The sequence below is a fragment of the Anopheles maculipalpis genome, chromosome 3RL (genome assembly GCF_943734695.1).
Source record: "Anopheles maculipalpis chromosome 3RL, idAnoMacuDA_375_x, whole genome shotgun sequence".
In the NCBI taxonomy this organism is placed as follows: Eukaryota; Metazoa; Arthropoda; class Insecta; order Diptera; family Culicidae; genus Anopheles; species Anopheles maculipalpis.
The window spans coordinates 48,393,119-48,415,609 of record NC_064872.1 but is presented as its reverse complement, the minus strand read 5'-3'; the positions used below and the strand labels follow the sequence as shown (position 1 = coordinate 48,415,609).

The following is a 22,491-nucleotide window of genomic DNA, read 5'->3' as shown; positions in this document are numbered from 1 at the left end:
AGAGAGAGGGAAAGAGAATATATTCATTAGTTATTGGACAAGCTAAACTGTATTCCGTCGAATCACACTTACCAAAGCTAAGCTACTAAGCAAAATCATAGTAATTACAGCAGTCTCGAAATATTTGTTCTCAATCAACTGGAATGTTTTGAGACGTAAGTTTCCCCATCCCTGCCAGAATGGTGCATCGTCGTCTCCAGCGAGAACCGGAAACTTTTTGTAGCAATTATCCGGACAACAGTCAGCCGGCGAATCTTCGATCACTTCATCTTCTTCGGCGTGAATGATAAGCTCACCATCCAGCGGTCCTTCTTCACCTTCGCCTTCGTCGTCGAGTTCTGGAGAGAGCAAAAGAACGAACATTGTGCAGAAAGGTTTTAGCGGCGTCGCTTTCGTTAACGTGACTGGGTTTGGCTTACCTTCGTCAATTCCTAGATCCTCCTTGCTGGCATCACGTTTTTCTTCGCCCTCCATCGTTTCGGCGCTGCCTTTGTGGCTTTCGTCCTTGAATGGGCGATTTTTGTGACTGCCATAAGATTTGATACTGGCAGTATCATCGTCCTGCAAGGACACGCCTCTATGATTCAGTTCATGTTCTAATTTATTATCTTGATGATTACTAATAGAATTGCCTATCACCTAATTATCAAGACATAATACACACATAATGAGATTAATGTTTTGCTTAGCAGCTAACTGTTCATGTAGAAGGGTGAATGCGAGTGGATGAGACGAAAATAGTGAGGTTACATGTAGAATGAAAAATTAGAGTGTTACAGTTGTATCCAAATTGAATTATTGTGTTTAATTATAAAGGAAACAATTTTGATACAATCAAACAAACAAACAGAAGAAAATGAGTCTACAATTCTCAAAAATGGATAAATGCAAAGGTGCGGCATCGACGGGTCCAAACTAGTACGTACCTTTGAGTTATTCATGATCTGCTTATTCTTCTTTGCTTTGTTCTTTAAATCACCATGGATGGTGAATTCCATGCCATCTCCTATCGCTACTTCCAGCTGGTTGTGCTCCTTGATTCCTTTCTTCAGCAGTCCATCGGCCAGTATGTCATCTGGAGTGAGTTCCAGCTCATTTTCACCATGCTCTGCAGATATACATGGACATACTCCTTTGCCTAACGTATGTGTGTGTGTTTTTGTTTGTTTGTTTGTTTGTTTGTGTGTCATGATTCAGTTTCCATAATAATATGTATGATTTCACCATACCAAAACGGAGGTACCAACACATTGTAGGTTTTGATTAAATCGCATAATTTACCATCGATATAATATCATTTCAAATCCGTGGAACCCAGCAAATTTGTCGAACATGACAAGTGTATCGGTTGTTACACAAATTGGCATCATTACATTCGTACGTTCGTGTCAATGCGCAGATATAGTCGGAAAATTTAAAATTGAAACAGACAAATCGAAAAAAAATCGATACAATTGCATTAAGAATCGTTTGAAGGCACACAGATATGTTCAATATCAGAGCACACATACACATACACACACACACACGACCGTCAACATACAACAAACAAATGCAAACAACCGTTTTCAATGCAAACAACGTCAAACGTCTACTATCACTGTACGAAATCCACAATCAGGAACAATCAACAAGCGTTGGCAGGACATATAGTTGGGGTAAAACAGTAGGTAAATACAACACGAATAATACATAAACAGTCTTCTGTACAAAACAATCGAAAAAGTGAGAATTACATCGGTATTTTTCACAAATGTACCAACATGAGCAAGACGTGCCAGTTGGACTGGCACCAAAAGATGTCGTGGTAAAGGAAATGAACATAAGTTAAAATGAACCATGGCATCCTGGACAACGTTTTGCATTAATTTTGCTAATTCACTGTAATAAGTTGTGCTAGTGGCATATAAATCAGGAACCGAATGGAATAGTCGGAAATTATGTTGAAGCCTTTAGTTATCAAATTTTCAAGCTATACAACAGAATGTTATGGGCTCGCTAAAAGGTTTTTATTGTCGCAGTTGTGTAAGTACTTAGTTAAATATTTTAAAAGCAATAATTTAACAAATCATTACTCTGCACACCATCATCAAACAGAGGTTTCCGACAGTATTCACCCTCTAGCTGTCATTCTAATTGAATGATTTAGCTTTTCTATTACTCTTTCTGCTACGTTAAATGCAACAATTTTGAAAACATTATTTCAATAATTTACCACACATCAGGAATATCTTAGCCGTTCCTGAAGGATTAACCTTTTTGAAATGATTTTATACTACAACAAAGGCACGATAAATCATACGAAGAACTGAAGTCAGACACTTATCGAACTTATCATGTTTCTCAAATAGTTCTGCTTCATAACACACAAACATATTTGCATAACATGGCACATTACTACGAAACTAGCAACATATGATAGAAAGCTCAATTACTACTTTCGGCAGAAGGGTAAAATCCACTCTTAACGATAACAATGAATCTACAATCAATTAAAAACCATTATTACTAAAAAAAATATATAACTTTGGACATATTTGACACACACACACACACACTCACAGTGATGCAATATGACTGTGAGCACTATTTGATACACATACGAACAAATGTATGAGGCAGATGCATAATGTAGTAATTGACATAAGGTCCCGTAGTAACTAGTTAACTGCTCCATATCTTAAGAGGCGGATTTCATCCGGTTTTTTTTTCAAGTTTTTTTTTCGGTTTTTAAAATCGGTTTATGCATTACTCATCTATGATCAAGTCGATATCAAATATCTCCCAAAATTATCGAAATCAATAACAACGGGTTGTGTTTATGGGTTTTCTACGCTACGGTGGGTAACTCAAAAAAAGTAAACGATAGTTAAACACTAGCGCTAATGTTAGTAGCGGTAATGTAAGTGGATAGTAACCTTCTCCCTACAACCAAGAACGATCCATTGCTTACCTGTCGGCTGTACGGATGCAATCTGACTTGTTAATTTATTTTTCACAAACTTGAGAGCGTTCGCTACGTTCATCTTGATCCAGTTAGAAAAGCGAGATATTCTGTTAAACGCTTCAGCAATCTTGTTGGTCTCGTTGTCAGCCGTCGGTGCGGAGAGCGATGAGGAACCGAAATTCGACAAAAGCAAAGCTAAGAAAAGGTTAAGAACCTGCAAAATAGAGTCATTGGTCATCACCACCGGTTTTGCACTTATGGTATCAAAAAGAGATAACTTACGACTAAATTTCCTATCACTACTGTAGCTAGGAAAAAGGGTATGCAAGACACATCGCCGACAAGCATACAGTCCCACATGGATTCGATCCATTCACCGCACAGCACACGGAACACAATCATGAAGGAGTGCATGAAATCTGTAAAATTCCATCTTGGCAGATCATGGTCCGGGAATCGATCCACATTATCTGCAAGAAGCGTTCACGAAAGAAGCAGGTAGAGAAAAACCAAAAACAATACATTATTAGGGAGTCGTACAGAAAGCAACCGCACTTGCACTTGAAATACAAAGAATCCGCGTGGAGAAGCTAGCAGAATGCTGGTTATCGAGGCATAATGTAAGCTGTTTCTAGAGCTTTTGTTCTAAAAGCTTGTTTTGTTAAAAATATTTTGGTTGCATAAAGTTTTATACAAGTTAGCAATCTTGTGAACAGTCTATAACATGTTCATCGCAAGTCAGAACAGCATACCAAATGCAAGAAAATAGTGGCTGATATAAAGCAAAATTTGAATGTGTATCGTAACGAGCTTCAACCGCTTTGTTTAATATAGGAAGATAGAGAGAGACCAGATGTGCTATGTGAAGACACAACTTTTTGTTTTAATTTAGGTGACATATCAGCACTAGTAGATTTTCTTACAGATGATAAAAAGAGTCAATATTCACAATTGGTTTGAAAGCCACGTATTAAAATTTGAAGCATTATTTATAAGAAACAATTGATATGGTACGCTAAATACTCTACCTTAAAGTTTTTCATTGATTCGTTTGACGTTGTACACTTTTTTTTCGATATGTACAACCGTATTCAGACCTTATACAACTACATTAATAGTGTTATTTGGAAAAGCGTAGCACAAGCACCTCTTTCAGCTATCATACTATTGTGTATCTTGCTCGGTAAGCATTTACCACAGCTGACGATACCATTCACACTCAATCAACACTATTGCTCATGCTCTTTCGAATTGAAATGATTATTTTGGTATAACATTATACAATTTGATATGGTGTAGAGAGATTTTCGCACGTAAGGATTGCCTTGTTTTTCGCCGTGATTGTGTTGGTGGTCTCGAACAACGCTCTCAATCACTCAAAGTACTTTTGCGCCATTGCAGAGCTCGCTTACTTACCGACATAGTTCTTTCCGAACAGCTGCATTCCCATCACGGCAAAGATGAAGATGATAATGCAGAGCACGAACGTCAGATTACCTAACGCTCCCATCGTTCTACCCATGATGGAAATGAGTAAATTCAGCGTTGGCCACGATTTGGCGAGCTTAAAGACTCGAAGCTGTTGTTGATTTTCAGATATTTTGCGTGTGTTGTGGGTTTTGCGGTGATGCGTTCAGTTCGAAATGAGATGCATTTAAAATGATACAGTTTTTCGTTTTTTGGTGTTACGCCATTCCAATTGTTTGGCAAATGCGTTTGGGTAGTGATGCAGTTTAATTATGTCGTTATGTACGTGTTGCATTTTTTTTTGTTTAGCAAGAAGTGTATAAATATCATACGGTTTATGTGAGAGGAAAAAGAACCATGGAATAGAAAAAAGAGAGAAAAAGAGAGATAGTAGAGAAAATTGGCAAGTAATAGTAAGCATACAGTTTTCTTTAACGGGGTTTTGTCTATCAATCCGATAAAGTAGTAATAAGATCGTTGGATTGGTGAACCTCTATGCGCCGAACCATAGGAGGATTTCTTTTTTTTTTGCGTGAATTTCATTCGAAACATTTGTTAGCCCTATCATGCTGTTTCATCAAACACATCCACTAATTGCTATTGAAGATTTCTATGACTCTTTCAAGTATTCGCACCGATGAACACCTGCTGCACGCCTTCGTCCTACATCATACATTCCTTATCTACGCAGCATTTAAGTACGCTAGATCAGCAATTCTAGTACGCTATTGCAAAATTTCTAACGCTGCTAATGCCGATGTGTTCATACTAAACAGAGATTATCAGTGCCTTGCAGCTAAGTAGAGTTATGCAAAGTTGAAAGGAATACATCGTAGCGTTTAGTTACAAACCAAGGGATAGAGATAGTTAGGAAATGCCTTACACACCATTTACTATCAAGAGCAACAAACATCCAGCAATACAACCATGTTGCAATCAGTTAAGACAATAGTTGACAATTTGGATACGATTTGCAGATATTTGATAAGCTTAGAAAAACTTTAATAAACATTTCCCTCCCTCATGAGTGTTAATTACTGAATGTAGGCTCTTGATCCGGTAAGTGTGTAAAGTATGTGGATAGAGCAGTAGTAGTAGGCAAGAAATTCATTATAAAATGTACTTCATAGGATAAATTAAAACCAAAATTAAAAAATTGCACTTAAGGCATTGTTTAAAGGATGTTCAGCATATAGCAGAAAGGAAGAGAGAGAGAGAGAGAGAGAGAGAGAGAGAAGGAGAGATATATGTTTACATAGAGAGAAAATTTAATAGTTAAGAAAGGTAGAGCGGATCTTGAATCGTATATCCAATCTCCCAAGCACATGTTGGCATTTCGCACACTACCTGTGTAGTTCTTGCCAAAAAGTTGCATCCCCATCACGGCGAAGATGAAAATGATGATGCATAAGACGAAGGTCAAATTGCCTAATGCACCAACTGTGCGGCCCATGATGGAAATAAGAAGATTTAGTGTAGGCCAGGATTTTGCCAGTTTGAACACTCTTAGCTGTAATTGCAAGCGTATCAATATTTCAGAATTTGCATTATAATTGATGACGGCGTTAACGAACGAATCTTTGACCCTTTTCAACACTCAAAATTACGTAATTACCGCTTTTGCGGACGAAGAATGGAACCTTTTTTCTGGGTATTATGCGTGGAGCACCGCTGCGAGTAGCATGTGTCATACGACTTTGAAACAGCTTCTTTTTTCTTTACGGTTATCGGTTATCAGTTTGACATTTTCGTATCGGCCATTCAACGACCAGACACAGCGCATCTTTACGGACAATACTTACCAAACGGAATGAGCGTAATACTGACAATCCTTGAACACCCTCAAGCCCCAACTCTAGCAGGGACAGTGCTACAATAATAAAATCGAAGATATTCCAACCCTCTTGAAAGTAGTACTTGGGACTCATGGCAATTAGCTTCATTGTTGCTTCGATGGCAAATGTCGCTGTAAAGAACTGCAATCAGAAAGCCACATTTAGCTAGTTAAATATGGTGCGTTCCCCTTGTCCCATCCGTCGGTTACCGGGTGTGTAACTATTATATACATCACAGAGATCCGATACGATTAAATGGTAAAGATTGAAAACTTACGTAGTTGCCACTTTTCAGAGCCTTTTCCATGTCTGGATCCATATCATGATGATCTAACGCCATGAATAATGTATTTACTACAATGCAGAGCGTAATGAACAGCTCCACAAATGGGTCGAACACAATAAAAGCAACACCTTCCTGAAATTTAAGCCAAACCCAGCAACAGTCCCAAACGCAGAAAATGTCGATCATCTTCATCAGGAACTCGATGGCTTTGTCCTTGAACGTTGGGCCGTCTTCGTCGTCGTCCTCTGTGGGGAAGTAATAAACAGAGACTGAACATCGTAGGCGAGCATTAGTGCGAAGGGCTTTGACTCACTTCCGTTTGTGTTGTATTTGTCTTTTTTGTTTTATATACTTTCATTTCACTCGTAAGTGCAGCAATTTGGACTGGTTTTTATGATTGTTGCGAAATTGAAAATTCCTTTTAGCCGATAGAATGTGCCTTTAATGTGTGGCGTATTTTATGTGGTAAGCTTGCTGTACACAAATATTTCCCACGTAAAATATGCTCTATTTTACGATGAGCTTTCTAGCTAGCAAGCATGAAATATGACCTTTGTAAACAGCTTCAAACTAGTTAACTTATGTTTTAATTTTGTTTGTTTTTTTTTTTTCTTTTGGCGATCAATTTTAGCGACTGAAGACTGAATCAATTTTGCAAATTTTGTATACCAATAGTGATACAGCCTTAAGCTTTTGAGCAATAACGTGTTCAAAAACAATATTTAACTCATTAGATCAAGGATGCGTTTACGCTGATGCTTTTTTTCATGAGGATGCAATTTATGATTGAATACGATTGTTACTTTAGTTTGATGATCACATGGCATGTGGTGTGATTGATAAAATTGTTTCAGTCTTAAACCAAATCGGTAAAATTCAGCAATGACACTATTTTTTCTAGACAGTGCATTTAACTAAGATCATGACCCATGTCTAGGATAAGCTGGTTAACTGATAAATTACTACAGTCACATCCCAACATACGCGGACAATGGAGTCCGGAACCGGAAATCCGCGTAACTAGAGTTTCGCATATCGCGTATTCGCGCGTCTCGCACATTGCTTGGCACATCGTTTTTACCAAATTTTAGGCGACTGAATCCTAATTTATATCTTCAAACAAACGGTCAAATATGTATGTTATCGTTAATTTTAATAAATTGCATTATTTTTTCGTATTTTAAATTATATTCTCTTTTCGTGTACTATGAATTCTTGTTTCACACAATTAGTATTTTATTCACACATATAAAGCTTATTTCAACGTTTCTTTTTTGAGCTCTGGTATTAAATCTACACTGTAAACCGTGTGCATCGGAATCTGCGTAACTCGAGTCCCGCTTGAGTCGGAAACTGACTGTATTTGCTAGCAAGAAAACTACAATGCTTATTATATTTTGGAAGCTGTATATCCATCCTGCATTGATATGGTGCTTATCGAAATGGCTTAAGGATATTGTGCGGCAGGTCATACTTGCAGTTTTGCACATAGAAACATCATCGTTTTCTATTTTCAATAATCATTTCGCTTACTGAATTAGAAAGATACTCTACTCATTTTGTTTTACATATGGCAACATATTTCAATCAAATATGAATATCAATTCATGACTTGATGATGCAGTTTTCGAACGTACCCAATTGCGTACTCTGTTAATGCATTTTCCATCTTTGGTAATAAAATAATCACTTTCAGTAGATTTGTAAGCCTTTAATTGAAAAGTAAACGTAAGCACATGCGCTTATACATATATGTTATATGCAAGACCTGTACATTGAAAGGCCTGTTATTAACCATAATGTATCGCTATTATGTTTTCAATTGTTCCATCAACTCATCAGCACATTTTTGTTGTTGTTGAAACGTTCATGAATAACGAAACGATTAAATTAAATAAAAGTTCTATTAAAAATGGTTCAAATAATTATAAAAAAGTGAAAAATTCATGAGGTAAATGAAAACATAATTTGTTAGCTGTGTATCCTTTTTAGTAGTCGTGATATGGGTCAATTCAATATTTAAAATTTCATTACACTATTTTAAGATCTACCAAGACTATTGTACTACTTTCTATAAAGGGAAAAATTGAAAAAAAAAACTAATAAAATACGCATCAAACCAATCACACAATATTTATCTACAAAATCACACAATATACTACTTTCTAAGCTAAAATCAAACTGTGCACAGACTACACGTGAGATACTTCTATGAAACGTTCTATGGAATGATTTTATTATGGTTATAAGCTCTGCTCGACTTATGTTAACGATTAGGTTCTTACTTCATACTTGGTTCGATTTTCATTACCATGGAAGGCATTATTCATACGGAAAGAAATCTCATTATCGCTCCAAAAAAGATAAATAAAACACAAGAAAGTGGAGTCAACTAGGAGTTTTAAGGCTAGCAACAGATTAAATACACAATGATTAGTACGTATCAGAATGATTTTGGGATGTTTTTACACATAATACAGAACTAAAATCACAATAGAAAGGAAAGTTAATGCGTGAAATGGAACATTTATATATCTACAAAATTGACACAAATCGTTAGAAAATAACGACACAAACGAAGACACAGTACATGTACAAAATCATTCATTCCTTAACAGTACACCAGGATAAAATGTTTCTTCTTATCAAACTTTCAACGGTGGTTTGTGTGCTGAGAAGATCAAATTCAAACTTTAAAATTGGGCTCGCTCTTACACAATAAGACCCATACGTACAGTACAACTATCAAAAAAGATTGCAAATAATTTCTCTGGGCTAATAGCTAACAGCTGTAAGACAAAAACATTTAAGCTAAACATTAGGAGGATTTTCGTTTATTAATTCCACATCCAAATTTCAGTAAAAATAAACATCAATTTAGTTGTACTGTATCGGACAAAAGTTCGATAAAAAATCGATAAAACCTATCCAGATAATCTTTCCTTTCACAATCCATTGAAAGCTCCCGACAGGTAGACAAACCTAAATATTTTACATATAATTGGCAAATATTTTACCAATTGTCTGATATTGAAAAAAAGTGAAAATTATACTGTTAACAAAAAAAAACACACATACATCCATTAAACTGTGTATTCCTTCAAGCAAAACATAGAAATACACACATTTATATTGTGGCGTAATGAAAAATTTCTAATATTATTGTGTGAATTACATTGAATACAGTAATAACAAAAATGGATCGCTATGTTGTTTTAAACAGTTCAAAATGTCAATTCAAAATTATGTACTGTAAAACAATGTGTTTCGATTCCTTTTGGACAAACACGCGTGGTTAACAGAAACCACCGTGTCGATGACCAAAGTGAACACGGAAAAAATAAGCTTGAATATGCATAAGGAAAAAACCGAGAACTGTACCGGTACATAAACAAAATTTTACACAAATTCAACGTGAAATCATCGTGAATACAATTTACATTGCACATGTTTGAATGAATTATCTATAAAAGAAAATGCGTTCGACATTACCTCCGTGATCACTAGTTCTACTGTGCCGACCAGCAGCTTGCTCAATAATGTCGTTCAACACCATCACGTCTGGAATGAAGAGAAAGTTTGTTGCTAATTCCTAACCATTTATGATTTTTGTGCATTTTTTTTATAAATGGACGTGTTTCGTTTCATACCTTTCATATCTACCACGGTTTGGGTTTGAGCAGGTTCTATGAAAGGATTGTCGTTGTGTTTTATTTTGCCAGCATCGTCCGTGCAGTCCTGTGTCATGTCCTGCGTCAAAACCAGATGTTGAATTAAAAACCAGTTACCAGAAGTAGCGATTACTTCTACAGCAAAACTACTCACGAAATCTCGCTGTCCTTTGTGGTTGGTATCGGCGTAAGATAAATTAGTAGCATTCGGAGGGGGCACAATTGAATGATTAGTGTTGCGCGCTGATCGATTCCGGAGACGGCTTTCTTTTGTCATGCCACCGAGCAGATCACCATGGGATGTGTACGAAATACGCGATTGGTGTGAAGTATACGACGAATGCCTTGAACCTGTCAACGAACCCCCAAAACACCCAAGAGCGATGATTGACAGATACCAACGGAAAGGAAGACATTCATTAGTTTGATGTTTTGTAAGTTGCGATGCGTGAAAGCAAATGTGCGTACATGGATGATTGTATTTTTTTTTGTAACAAAAATGCATGATTCATGATGCAGGGTGAAGTCAATGTGATAAAAGATGAACTGAGGCTTGGTCGAATGAATGTAACAAATAAAACTTGAAATGTTCATCTCAGCGTGAGAAGCTTTGATCGGAATTTGCAAATTGTATGATTCTATACTTTTTTGGGTGAAAATACATTTTCTGTTAGTCGTGCTTGCATAAATCATGTACTACGTATATCAAACTATGAATGTTTTGCTTTTGCACTGCCAAAGCATATCATCTTGCTCGGTTGTGTATTGAAACGGGCTATGCTTGGTTTGGTAAAATGAATTCCTTAATTCCATTCCTTCCATCGCCACATATAATCGAATGTCCCATGTAGTTCGATGGCACTGCCCGCTACACAATCGAGCAGGAGAGTATTTAATCAGAATTCTGGACACTATAAAAATATTTTCCAATACCAATTCTAATCCCAATTGCTATTCTTTTACATTTATCTCTCTTGTAAATATGAATCTGCCGCTCTCATTACATTGGTCAAATGCTAAGTACATGACTTGCGTGGAAACGTGCAAACATACTGTGTGGCATTTTTTGTTGCAAATGCTTTCTGTCAACGGAAGATGTAAGAAATGTTATCGCAATCCTTTTCAAATACATTCAATAGTTTGCAGATGAAAAACCATTCTAATGCTACAATAAAGAGATATAAACAATTAGTATGAATAGTTTAACTCAGTATGAAGTAAAGCTAGACAGTAAAGGTTTGGATGGACTGTAATAAAAGTCGACGAAAAACAAAATTAACATTGGGCGATGGTCAAGTAAAAGGTGATAAACATGAGAGAGCGGAAGAGAGAAAGAAGAGAGATAACAGGGAGGGAGCAATGTCGTATGAATTTGAAGGAGATATTTTTTTTATAGTGTACCTAAATTAGCATAGTATACTGGAACGATGATTGCACCATTTTCCTCCGACATCGGCGTAACCGCGTTGGAATCATCGGCGTACGGCAAATGTTCTTGTGCATCGAGATATGTTGAGAGTACCAATGGTTTTCTATCGCTACCAGGTACACCAACGAAACGTCCTCTACCGTTACGTATCGTGAACTGTAGATTGCACAGAACGATGAACGACCGGGGCAGCGTCATTCGGCGATTGCGTTGTTGGTAGGTCCGATGAAGTCCGATGATAAAGTCCGCCACGTAAGCAATGGATTTTGAAAGATAATTATGGAATAAACGTATGGAACAAGGAACGACCAGGGAACAGGAAACAATTGTATGCCAATGTTTGTAGAATGTGTATTATATTGTGTTGCAATGAAGTTTGTTTCAGCAAAATATGTGTGTTTATGGCGGGAAGTTAATATAATGGGAATAACCGATGTGTTAAATCAGTGCATGATGAAAAGTAAAGAGAGAGAGAAAGAAAAAGAGAAAGAAACTATTGAAAACACGATAAAGACCGATGGGCATTGAGGAACAAAGAGTGAGGAGAAGAAAACCGAAAATAAGGTAAATACTGAATGAACTAAACATCAACACAATACATACGTGTGAAAATTAAAGCCAAAGATGAAAAGTAAACAAAAGTTGGTGGTGTAAAAACAAATGTCTAACCAATCTAATAATCGTAGTGCATCATAAATGCAGAAAACGAACATAAACGTAAATGTGGAAGTGCAATTTTCGACTTGATTGTACCTGATGTGATCCTCTAGATCCTCTACGAAGATTAAATGGTGAACCGGGTAATGAAAGTGAAGCCTAAAAAGTAACAGGTTTTATTTGGTTAGTGTGTTACTGTTTAAAGTTATTTCACGGTTCTTTTTGTCTGACAATAGCATTATTCTCTGCGCTGCACTAATGAGGGACTAGTGGCATTTGGTAAGGCGTTTGTTAGTTTCGTAACATTTTCTAACATCGTTGTAACATCTAAGTTCAAATATATATGTATATATCACAAGTTCCACCTAGATGTAACAATGTTGTGAGGTTTTTGGATTTTTCAAACGGATTTATAGATAGACATTGTTAACCTATGCCATACTTTTTAACTGGTGGTTCAATTACGTGCCATAGACTGTTGCTTAACTCGTTTGTGGTTCAACCTTCAGATTAAGTTTCGTTAACCTGTTTGATTGAAGTCATTTGGTGATTTTGTGATCATTGATTGCACAGAAATCATAATACAAATTAAAGTGTTTCGTCAAATTTTGTATCAATTGTGTTATAAGATATAAAATCCGTAGGACATTTTTACTACCGAAGCTACATGAACAGACTAAATATATATAAATATGCGTATCTATATTCTGAAATCGAAAGCGAACCGAATCGAAATAATAATTAAAATTGTAGTTATAAGGTTTAGGAAAAAAATGCAAAATAATGAACAGCATCGTTACATTATAAAAATTGAAGCATGTTATTTACAGCCATATATCGCCGTAGACCTACGCAAAAAAGCACAAAAAAAGTAACGGAATATGGATCTGGTTGTTGAAAAGTTCTCAGAAGAAGAAGAATAGAATTGGACAGAATTGAACCTATACTGAACATAGTAAAGCCGTTTGCATTGCTTCAACATTTGATTTGGCTAGTTTATCGAACGTTAAATTAATTTTAAGCATGAAATTACTAATTTATTCAAAATTTATTCTGAACGGGCGTGCGCATAAATTGTTTTGCGTCTCTCGTATTGCAATGAAACCGGTGACAGAGATGATCTGCATCAAAAGTTGCAAAAATTACTGAATAGAAAAACTGCAAACTGCATATGTTGTTCAAAACAAGTCTTTAATCAAATGAAAACCTTCTAAACAGAACTTTGCAAATTAAACAAACCGATAACAAACTTAAGCCATTAACCTACCTTTTGAAAAGTAGCGACCCCCTGAACCAGTGGTCGATTGTAGTTGAGGCATTTCAACGTTATAATGTTGGTTGGATGTTGTGTGTATGTAACGTGTAAACAGGGGTTGTGTGTAAACGAGTTACCGATGAGTTTGTGTGGTTGACAGATGAGCGTAATAGTTTGAAAATGAGAAAACCAATTATGAATACTGGAGCATGTGGATCTGTGTGCATAATATTACAACCATGAAATAAAGTACCTCACAGTGCATTCAAAATGAAGAATAGTCGTTACAACCGTTTGAGAAAAAAGACATTAAGTACCTTACAGTAAAGCTTCACTAACACTTTTAAGGGATGCCGTTCAAACACTGTTTCGCACAGAGTAAGTTAAGGTTCCTATCAAGCATAACTTCAATCATAACAAAGCACAGAAGACAACTAGCTATATTTTGGTAAAGTCTTGTTCAGCTTATATAACTCGATCTTTTGCATCGATCTCGTATCATAAAAGCCAGATTCAACAACCAATTTATTATTTGAAATGGAGTAGACTGTAAAAAGGTAATTTTGAAATGATGCATTAAGGGAAGCTGCTTTTGGCTAGAATCATCTTTCCTATTTATTATTATGAAAACCAAGCTGTTTTGGTGAGATGCAGCTAACAGCTGTTACGCACAAGTTGAAAGACAACTTGTTACATAAACCAAGTACATCGTTTGAACGCAAATGGTTCACTAATGACGAAAGACCCTTGTCATTGTACACAATGCAGTACAAATTGGTCCCGCCGAGTCCCGAGTTGGTGGAAATGTGTTACAACGAAACGAGATGTTCACACTATTTGAAATCTGCCCGTAGAGGATACAATAGAGAGGATCATTGAAAACAATGTTCTGTGTTGTTTGTTCGATGAGTGTGTGGATTGGCGTTTCATGAGTGCATTTGTATAAGAATAATGTGTTCAAACTAGTAAAATGCAACGTGTTACTACAGCAGACTGATAAAACGTAAATGAAAGAAAACTTTTTGCAAAACGTAATAATACAGTATGAAATGTGAAACGTACACTTCATACGTCATATACATTACTATTAAATGGACGCATGAACACATCGAATCATGAACTCACAATAATAAAAACTAACTGTTTTTGAGCACCCAAGATTGACTGATAGAAGACAGTAGATAAAACAGATCAAAACAAACGACGTAAGCAGAGTGAAAAAGAAACTTAAATTAAAGTAAACTTGTCTTTTGATATAGGCCAATGCAGGACTCAAGAATAATCTTTTAGTTAACTGTGTTGCCAAGAATGCGTTGCGGATGCTTTGAGTAATGATGGTAGAGATGTAGTGATCTGGTATCATGAGTGTATCTAGATCATAACGAAACTCGATGGTTCCAATCATATAGTAGTAGTAGTAGTAGTAGTAGTAATAGTAGTAGTAATAGTAGTAGTAGTTGTTGTTGTTGTAATAATAGTAGAAGTAGTTTGAAGAACGGGTATAAGTGATTGTGCAACATAGCGGCAACATACTTACCGCGCTCACTTTACGGGCTTTTGCAGTGCCAGCTGCAGTAGCTGTTGGTGCGGTTGTTCTTGTGATTTCGCTCACCGACTCCAATCCTTCGCTTCTGATGGACATCTTTTCCTTATTGTTATCATCGTTGCCCTTCTCCTGTCCGACGAACAACTCATAGCTGTGACAGGAGAAATCCGATGGGCTTTTTGCGATCTCTGGATTGGCCGCCGCCGCCGCAGCTGCTTGTTGTGCTTCAAGTTTAGCTGCCTTTGCTGCTGCAGCTTCTTCTGCTTCCTGCATTAGTGATGCCGGGTTCGGGTATCACGCCAATCCCATGTTTTACAGACGCATATAAAAATAAAATATACCGGTTAGTAACTGTTTCGCAACTTGATGGCTGCCGATACTCTTTTCAAAACGGATACTGCACACACACAACAATATTAACACATACATCAACTTAACGTATACCAGTCGGTTTGATATACTATGCTAACGCAACATTCATTGAATTAGCAATCTTTTAAATCAATTAGAGTCTCTTGAAAACTTGGATTTGACAATCATCGCTTTAACGCCTAACATCGAACATTTCGAAACAAACATGAAGTCGTATGTGTAATATTTTATAACTGCCCTAAACCTTAACGTCTGACCAATGTTTAACTTCTATTTATCTGCCTATGTGGCATTGATCATGTTTCCCTCAGCAAACCAATTGCAGTAAAGTATTACAACAAATAACACTACATCAAAATTGAACAAAATTAACATCAATATCACAAACAGGTTCAGAAGGAAAAGGAACGTATTTCTTTTTAGAGTACTTTGTAAAATCGTTCTTCAAATGGAACGGTCGTGTCATTTGGTCAAAAAGCTACGTATTGTTACATTCACATAACATACGCATGGTTACGTTCATTTTCTTCTTTAAGATAATGTTCTCACCCGAAGTGCTTCTTCCTCGGCGGCCTCTTCCTCTTCGGCCTTCTTCTGGAGTTCGTCGTACGACATGGCAACAATGGCCAAGATTAAATTTACAAGGTAAAACGAACCCAAGAAGATAATCACAATGAAGAAGAGCATGTGCCACGGTCCAGCTGATCGTAACACCTGTTTTGCACACCATCGAAGAAAAGGAGTGGATTTTTAATAACGTGAAAATTTAATAAATGTAAAGGGAGCATAAACAACACATGATGTGTGGGAACTAATAACAATGTTTAGCAATAAAAAAATAATACTTTTACGTATAAAACTACGTGTACACCACTGTACATTAAAAAATCAGAAGAAAAAATATTCTTGGGATAAGATAATAATGTAATACAATAGAATTCTATGAAATATTTGCAACGAATGATACTTGTATGGTTTTTATGAAATAAAATAAACCACCAAAACTAACTTTCAAAATAAATATTTTCCTTTTCAGTACAAAAAAAAGGTAATCATTTTTTTTTTATTATTCATAAAGGACTGCCAAGCCGTATTGCTAAAAAAAAGCTAATCATAAGATGAATTGAAAAATAAAAAAAGAACCGTTCGTAGAACGAAACAAAAGAAAACTGATTTAAAATACGTTGCTCTGATTTGAACCAGATATACGAACCAGTTGATATAAATTCTCCCAATAATCTTGAGTCATTAGACGAAAGGCAGACAAGAATGCCCATCCGAATGTATCAAAACTTGTATACCCGTAATTTGGATTTTTGCCGTAACCTTGTAAACAAATGTAACCTTCATCACATTGCCTAAAATGAGACATAGCGCAGATTAGTTTCGATGCCCATAAATTTGTATTTTTTTGTTTCCTAATTTGTATTGCAATTTGCTTTAAGATACGTTTACATACCCAGCTCCAGATGAATTACCACAAAGTGGAATGTCACCGCTTTCGGAATAGAACCAATTCGCTGGAAGTTGTAAATAAAATCGAATTAGTATATCCTGCTGGACAGAATGAAAGTCATACGGAGACTCTTGATAATCGGCAATGGCGATACTAACTGTCATTGCTGTTGAACAGCTCCCAGCTTTCATGTGTAAGATTGCCCCATGAACCGTCCATTGGGAACTCTTTTATGCATTTTTGTGTTAGTACTCCCATGTAGATTTGTAGACCCATTAAAGCAAACACGGATAACGAAAACATTGTTAAAATTATCACATCTCTGAGATTCTTTACGGATTCTATGACAGCTCCGACGATGGTTTTTAAACCTGAAAAGCAATAGGAAAAAGTATGTAAGCGGCTGTCCTATATAAACTTTGCTTATTTTATTTACTAAGCAAATAAAGTAGTAAGTAATGCTAGTTTCATTTCGTACTTTTCTTCTTTTTAATTCAATAGCAACAATCTAAGAACATTTGTCATACTCACCCGGAACGATGGCTACTGTTTTGAGAGCTCGTAATACCCTGAATGTTCTCAACGCAGCGAGATTACCCAGATCTATACCCATAGTTACATATCTATAGTGGTGATGAACCGTTCAGAAGAACAATCAAAGAAAAACGTCGGAATAAGCAGTAATTAGTAGAGAAACGAATTTTGAACCCATAGCTACTGATTATTATATCTGAATTTCTCTAATACTGATGCAAATTTTAATACTTCTTTTAGAAGACTAGATGTAGCAGAGGTCTTAATATACTAATAATCATTGATTTTTTTTGTTGGTTTGCTTAATTGTAAGAACGTTTCAACGATTTTCAAATTCCGAAATATTTTGCACATTTTTTAAAAACCATCCACTTCATTTGTACACCAATTTTATCGCTGCTTGAAAGATCAAACGAATGTAATGAAATACACCTAGTAATGAAATGAATAGTCTACATACTATGCGCTATATCGAGTTTCTAAACTTGGGACAGCACAGTTTTGTTTAATTCCACCCTGGAAGCGTAGTTCATTTGATAATACCATTAGAAGAAAATGTTTAATCTTACAAGAAATTAATCAAAATAGGATATCGCAATTGCAAAGAATTTTGAAAAAAAAAATCCAATCTATACCCACTAGGGACACAACTTATTAATCACTTTCCACACTTCCACGATGGTGTTTTAGAAAAGTTATATCTATTGCCTGCTAGTTTCTAATCGAACCCGTTTACTAAAATATGTTGTAACTCACGCTAATGCTATTACTACGAAGTCCAACCAATTCCATGCATCTCTAAGATAAGTAAACGGTTGTAATATGAAACCTCGCGCCATCACTTTTACAGCTGATTCGAACGTGTAGATGCCGGTGAATATCACCCTGTAGTGGTGGATAGTAACGTAAGACAAGAAATAGGAGTTGTTTTTCAGTTTATAGTAAACATGGTCAACAGTATTGATAAAATAGATTTATACGAATGAAGAGACACACATGGACACGATTGGTGAAATGTTGGCTACTTAACAAACAATTCGTTCGCACAATTCCTCAGACACAGTGTTAGCGGATGTGTATGGATGGATTGTTTGAGCTCCATTCCATCGACAGAGTTGTTATTTACCACAAACCAGACATTTGTTTAAGTATTCAATGTTAATTGTCTATCAAGATCCTTCGTTTCCTTACTCTTTCATGTGGTACACTTAAAGGTTTTTCGATACATTATCTAGATTTAATTACGATAAAGTGGAAAAAAATCAATCAACTGTAGGGAATGACAATCAAATCAAAACAATTTTTACATCACCATTACCACAAGTACTTACTGTACAAGGTAGCTAACGTGTGTGTAGGATCTAAACAGCACTAAATGTTACTTTAACTGTTATATCATCTTTTGCTTTGCTAGTTCTATATGCTAACGGCATAAATATATTTGCCAGGAAAGTACAAAAACAATTATTTCAGCTTTCTGTTGTATGATCTAAAATTCAAAAACTTGGGACACACAGAGAGATATAAAAAAGTACATCAAATGAAACATTAGATATCGTCAAGTTCAGCTTTAGATCTACTCAATTCGAAAACATGGCTTTCAAATTACTTCAGCTACCTGTAACCAAACAAATGCTATTGATGCAGCACATCATTACAGGCTAATTAGTATCCATAATAAGGCTATGAACTTAGAGATTTATTGCAAGTTTTTTTTTTAAAAGACAAATGAAAATTCACAAATAAAGAACAAGAGAGATAATAAATTCAGGCAAATGGCAAGGAAGAGAGTGTCTGAAAACACTATCGTCACGTTCAACCGCAATCAGTGAGTCAACGGTTGGTAAAAGTATTACTTCAAAACTTGAATAACAATTGAGAACCAGATGTCTCCGTAATTTTGTATGATCTAACATTTGATAATGGGATATGACAATGTCTAAGTACAATGAAATAAAGGTACACTAATTACTTAAACTTATTGACATTCTAACGCAACACATCAATACTCACTCGGTAGATTCGACTGTCGGCGTGGTAGGCATAATCATCAATATACAATTAACAAGAATGGTCGTTATTATAAAAAGTGAAAACAGTGGATGTACTAAAATATAAATAGCTACGCGACGTATAGGGTTAAACGGATCAAGTACGTATAATGCATTGGTGGCGGAGAAACGAAAAATATCTTTTCCTTTACTAATCACTACGAATGTCTGAAAAGAAGAAGAAGAGAAAAAAACATCATTTAAACAGTAATCAGCGGAACAATCAATATGCATTTAAGGTTATGTATTGAATAATAACGCATGCCTGTACAACTTTCATGTACATGAACATTTATTATTAACGAAAACATGCTTATGGGGTTTCTGTTTTGCAATTGTTTTGGCAGAAATTCTCTTGCGCAATCCATAGGAATGCCTTGGCAGACAGCCTAGCGCAAACGGGTTGAATGCGTCGATCTATTCGATTTACGGTTGAAATAGTTTAAATATTAAAACATCAAACCAAAGCTCGTTATGCTGATGTTATTTCAAAGGGTATTTAACAAGCAAATTTCATTCCCGGATTTTTTCCATATCTTTTAATTGCCAAAACTTAAGCATAATTTTCATTATTATAACTTTCATCCACACTACCCCTGATTCAAACATCATCTTTTTACTAAATTACTCATCTATTACACTGTTGCCGTCGTTAATGAAAGTGATACGATAGTCACAACTTACCCTTTGATTCGAATAAAAACCGTCGATATCCTCGAGAGGCGTGGAGGCCAACTCCGGAGGGAAGCTGCCCTGCATTCGAACTGGGACAGGTACACCCTGTTCAAGTGTAGGGTCCGGCTGGGGACCTTCATCCTCATCCTCGTCATCGTAGCGTATCTGCAAATTTATAATTGTACGGTGGTCGGGCGTCCAGCCATTTGCATAATAGTTGTCGTTGTTTTTTTTTTGTTTTTTCATGTAACATATATCATCGTGAGTCACGCCATTCAAAAGATAGCAATTTTTCAACGATGATTAGTATAAAAATGAAAAGAGAAGTAGGAAGAAGAACACAAAAACTAGTTAGTATTATGCATTCGTTGATTTTTGTAAATGCGAAAAGTGCCTGTAACTTGTAACACTCAATGTTCTGTAATTTAATAACGCATTACAATTTTAATTATAATTTTTGACAATACTGAAACATCAAGCATGCCCCATAGCTTACGTTAAAAGTCTTATTTACAATTCGTAACAAAAAAAAACTTTATCAGATATGTGCAAAGCTGATAAAAGTGTAGCAACAAAAAAATTAAGAATAAGCGCTTATTCAAAGTTAAACTCAATGTACACTGTAATTTAACTTTCATAAAAACCCATGGTAATAGAGAAAAATAAAATATTATAATAAAAAAAAGTCTAACAGAAGACATCATGGTTTCAGTTAATTCGTTTTGCAATCGCTACTTTCAAATTGCTATATTTTACCGTTAATTGGTTGCTAATTTTCGTTTCGTTAGCTAATACAACATTTTTATGTGTATTTATAATGAAAGCATTGTTGAGGGTATCTAACACAACCCTAATTGGCCAAAATTATATCATTATGCAATCAATTTACTAAGTGACCGGCCAAGCCTTTCGCTGGACTTGGCTACCTGTTTTTCAACGCACATTTGGAAGCAGATCAATATCACCACCAACTAGCGCTAACTAGCTCTTATCGTACCACGTTTAATTCCCAAAGCAAATAAACAAATTTACCAATTTATTACATCATCATTCAGACGGTTTTTCACCATTCGACTGATTAACGTAAATGTCGCCATTTGCGTTTATCTGTCGTACAACTGTTAACAAACTGGCGGTTCTTGTCTAATCTAGGACCATTCGATAGCCGTTAAGACGTATGGAAGGTAGTTCTTTTTAATAATTGTAGCATAATATGCAATATATACTTATGCGACATATGCAACATATAATTATGTGGTTGGTCACAAGTTCACAATAAAAAAATAATTTTTATTGATTACAAATGGCACCACGCGGTCCCACTTCCTAACTATGACAAAACTAGAAATGAAAATGAGGCCCTGAGCTCTATGTTCCCTGTTCTTTTATAACTATCGCGAAGGGACAAATTATAATCAGGCATTCTTATCGTGGGGAACGGGCTGCTGGACGATCGCCAATCTGCAGAGGGGAGTTGGCTTCCGTTGAACTGTTGAAGGAGAATCGGACTCTCAGGAATGCATCTGTTTCCGTGGGGGAGAAGATTGTCCGTTGGCCGATGACTAACGCGATCGCGAGGAGAATCGAACTCTCAGGAATGCATCTGTTTCCGTAGGGGAGAAGATTGTCCGTTGGCCGATGACTAACGCGATCGTTCCATTGGGGCTGGATTCTGACGTACGGATGATACTTGTTGAGACATCCAACTTCCGTAGTGAAGAATTTGTTTCCGTTGATCGAAGCGAATGAACGTATGAGAGTCAACGTTGACTACGCGTGTAACATAATTCCTCCGGGGGCAGACTGAAGTTCGTCCTCGAAATTCTCTAATTTTTTTGCTTTACGTTTTCGTTTTGCGTTTGTAGATTTTTCTATAACGATTCTCATAGAAGCTTTTTTTCTTCCAAAATACGATCACTACAATTGTGAGAATTATGATTGCAATCAATGTACTTCCAAATATTGAAAATGTCACTACTGTATGAGAATACTGTTTCAATGCTATGTGGTTTAATTGTTTTCTATTATTCATCGTTTCGTCATGGATCTTTGTTATGTCTGGCTGATGAATAACGTTCCACTTCATCTTAAGATTGGTAAGGGCTCCTTGTAACTCTTTAATGTCGTGAGTTAATTGTTCCGATGTGAATGTATGACTATCCACGATCACTGTGCAATTATCAAATGTGAGAATGAAATTGCCTCGAAGTGTTCTATCATGCGGTCCGCAATCTGATTTCATAATTACATCGTTTCCGTTGTTAATTAAAACCTTGCTGTTACCAATGAGTCTGACACTCGTATTTTTAT

At 36.1% G+C, this 22,491-nt stretch overlaps 2 protein-coding genes across 51 annotated transcripts in view; both read right to left on the bottom strand.

Annotated features, from left to right (window-relative positions):
• The window catches only part of LOC126562156 (CXXC-type zinc finger protein 1-like), a 154,409-nt gene that overhangs the window by 90,659 nt on the left and 41,259 nt on the right, over nt 1-22,491 (bottom strand). The window lies entirely within an intron of this gene.
• Nucleotides 1-22,491, bottom strand: part of LOC126561282 (sodium channel protein para) — a 38,372-nt gene that overhangs the window by 6,199 nt on the left and 9,682 nt on the right. For 3 of the 50 annotated variants that reach the window (XM_050217309.1, XM_050217270.1, XM_050217307.1), the window contains 22 exons: nt 20,191-20,346; nt 19,469-19,674; nt 18,212-18,340; nt 17,453-17,544; nt 17,080-17,292; nt 16,925-16,985; nt 16,679-16,823; nt 16,015-16,179; nt 15,085-15,360; nt 12,389-12,451; nt 11,608-11,791; nt 10,361-10,557; nt 10,186-10,285; nt 10,028-10,096; nt 6,527-6,780; nt 6,217-6,390; nt 4,364-4,526; nt 3,230-3,417; nt 2,954-3,161; nt 927-1,108; nt 420-639; nt 73-338 (listed from right to left, as the gene is read on the bottom strand). In XM_050217309.1, coding sequence (XP_050073266.1) covers nt 73-338; nt 420-639; nt 927-1,108; nt 2,954-3,161; nt 3,230-3,417; nt 4,364-4,526; nt 6,217-6,390; nt 6,527-6,780; nt 10,028-10,096; nt 10,186-10,285; nt 10,361-10,557; nt 11,608-11,791; nt 12,389-12,451; nt 15,085-15,360; nt 16,015-16,179; nt 16,679-16,823; nt 16,925-16,985; nt 17,080-17,292; nt 17,453-17,544; nt 18,212-18,340; nt 19,469-19,674; nt 20,191-20,346 — 3,711 coding nt within the window. Of the gene's footprint in view, nt 1-72; nt 339-419; nt 640-926; nt 1,139-2,953; nt 3,162-3,229; nt 3,418-4,363; nt 4,527-5,761; nt 5,925-6,216; nt 6,391-6,526; nt 6,805-10,027; nt 10,097-10,185; nt 10,286-10,360; nt 10,558-11,607; nt 11,792-12,388; nt 12,452-15,084; nt 15,361-16,014; nt 16,180-16,678; nt 16,824-16,924; nt 16,986-17,079; nt 17,293-17,452; nt 17,545-18,211; nt 18,341-19,468; nt 19,675-20,190; nt 20,347-22,491 lie in introns of all 50 variants that reach the window. The other 47 variants (XM_050217262.1, XM_050217268.1, XM_050217266.1 and 44 more) reach the window with 39 other exon arrangements.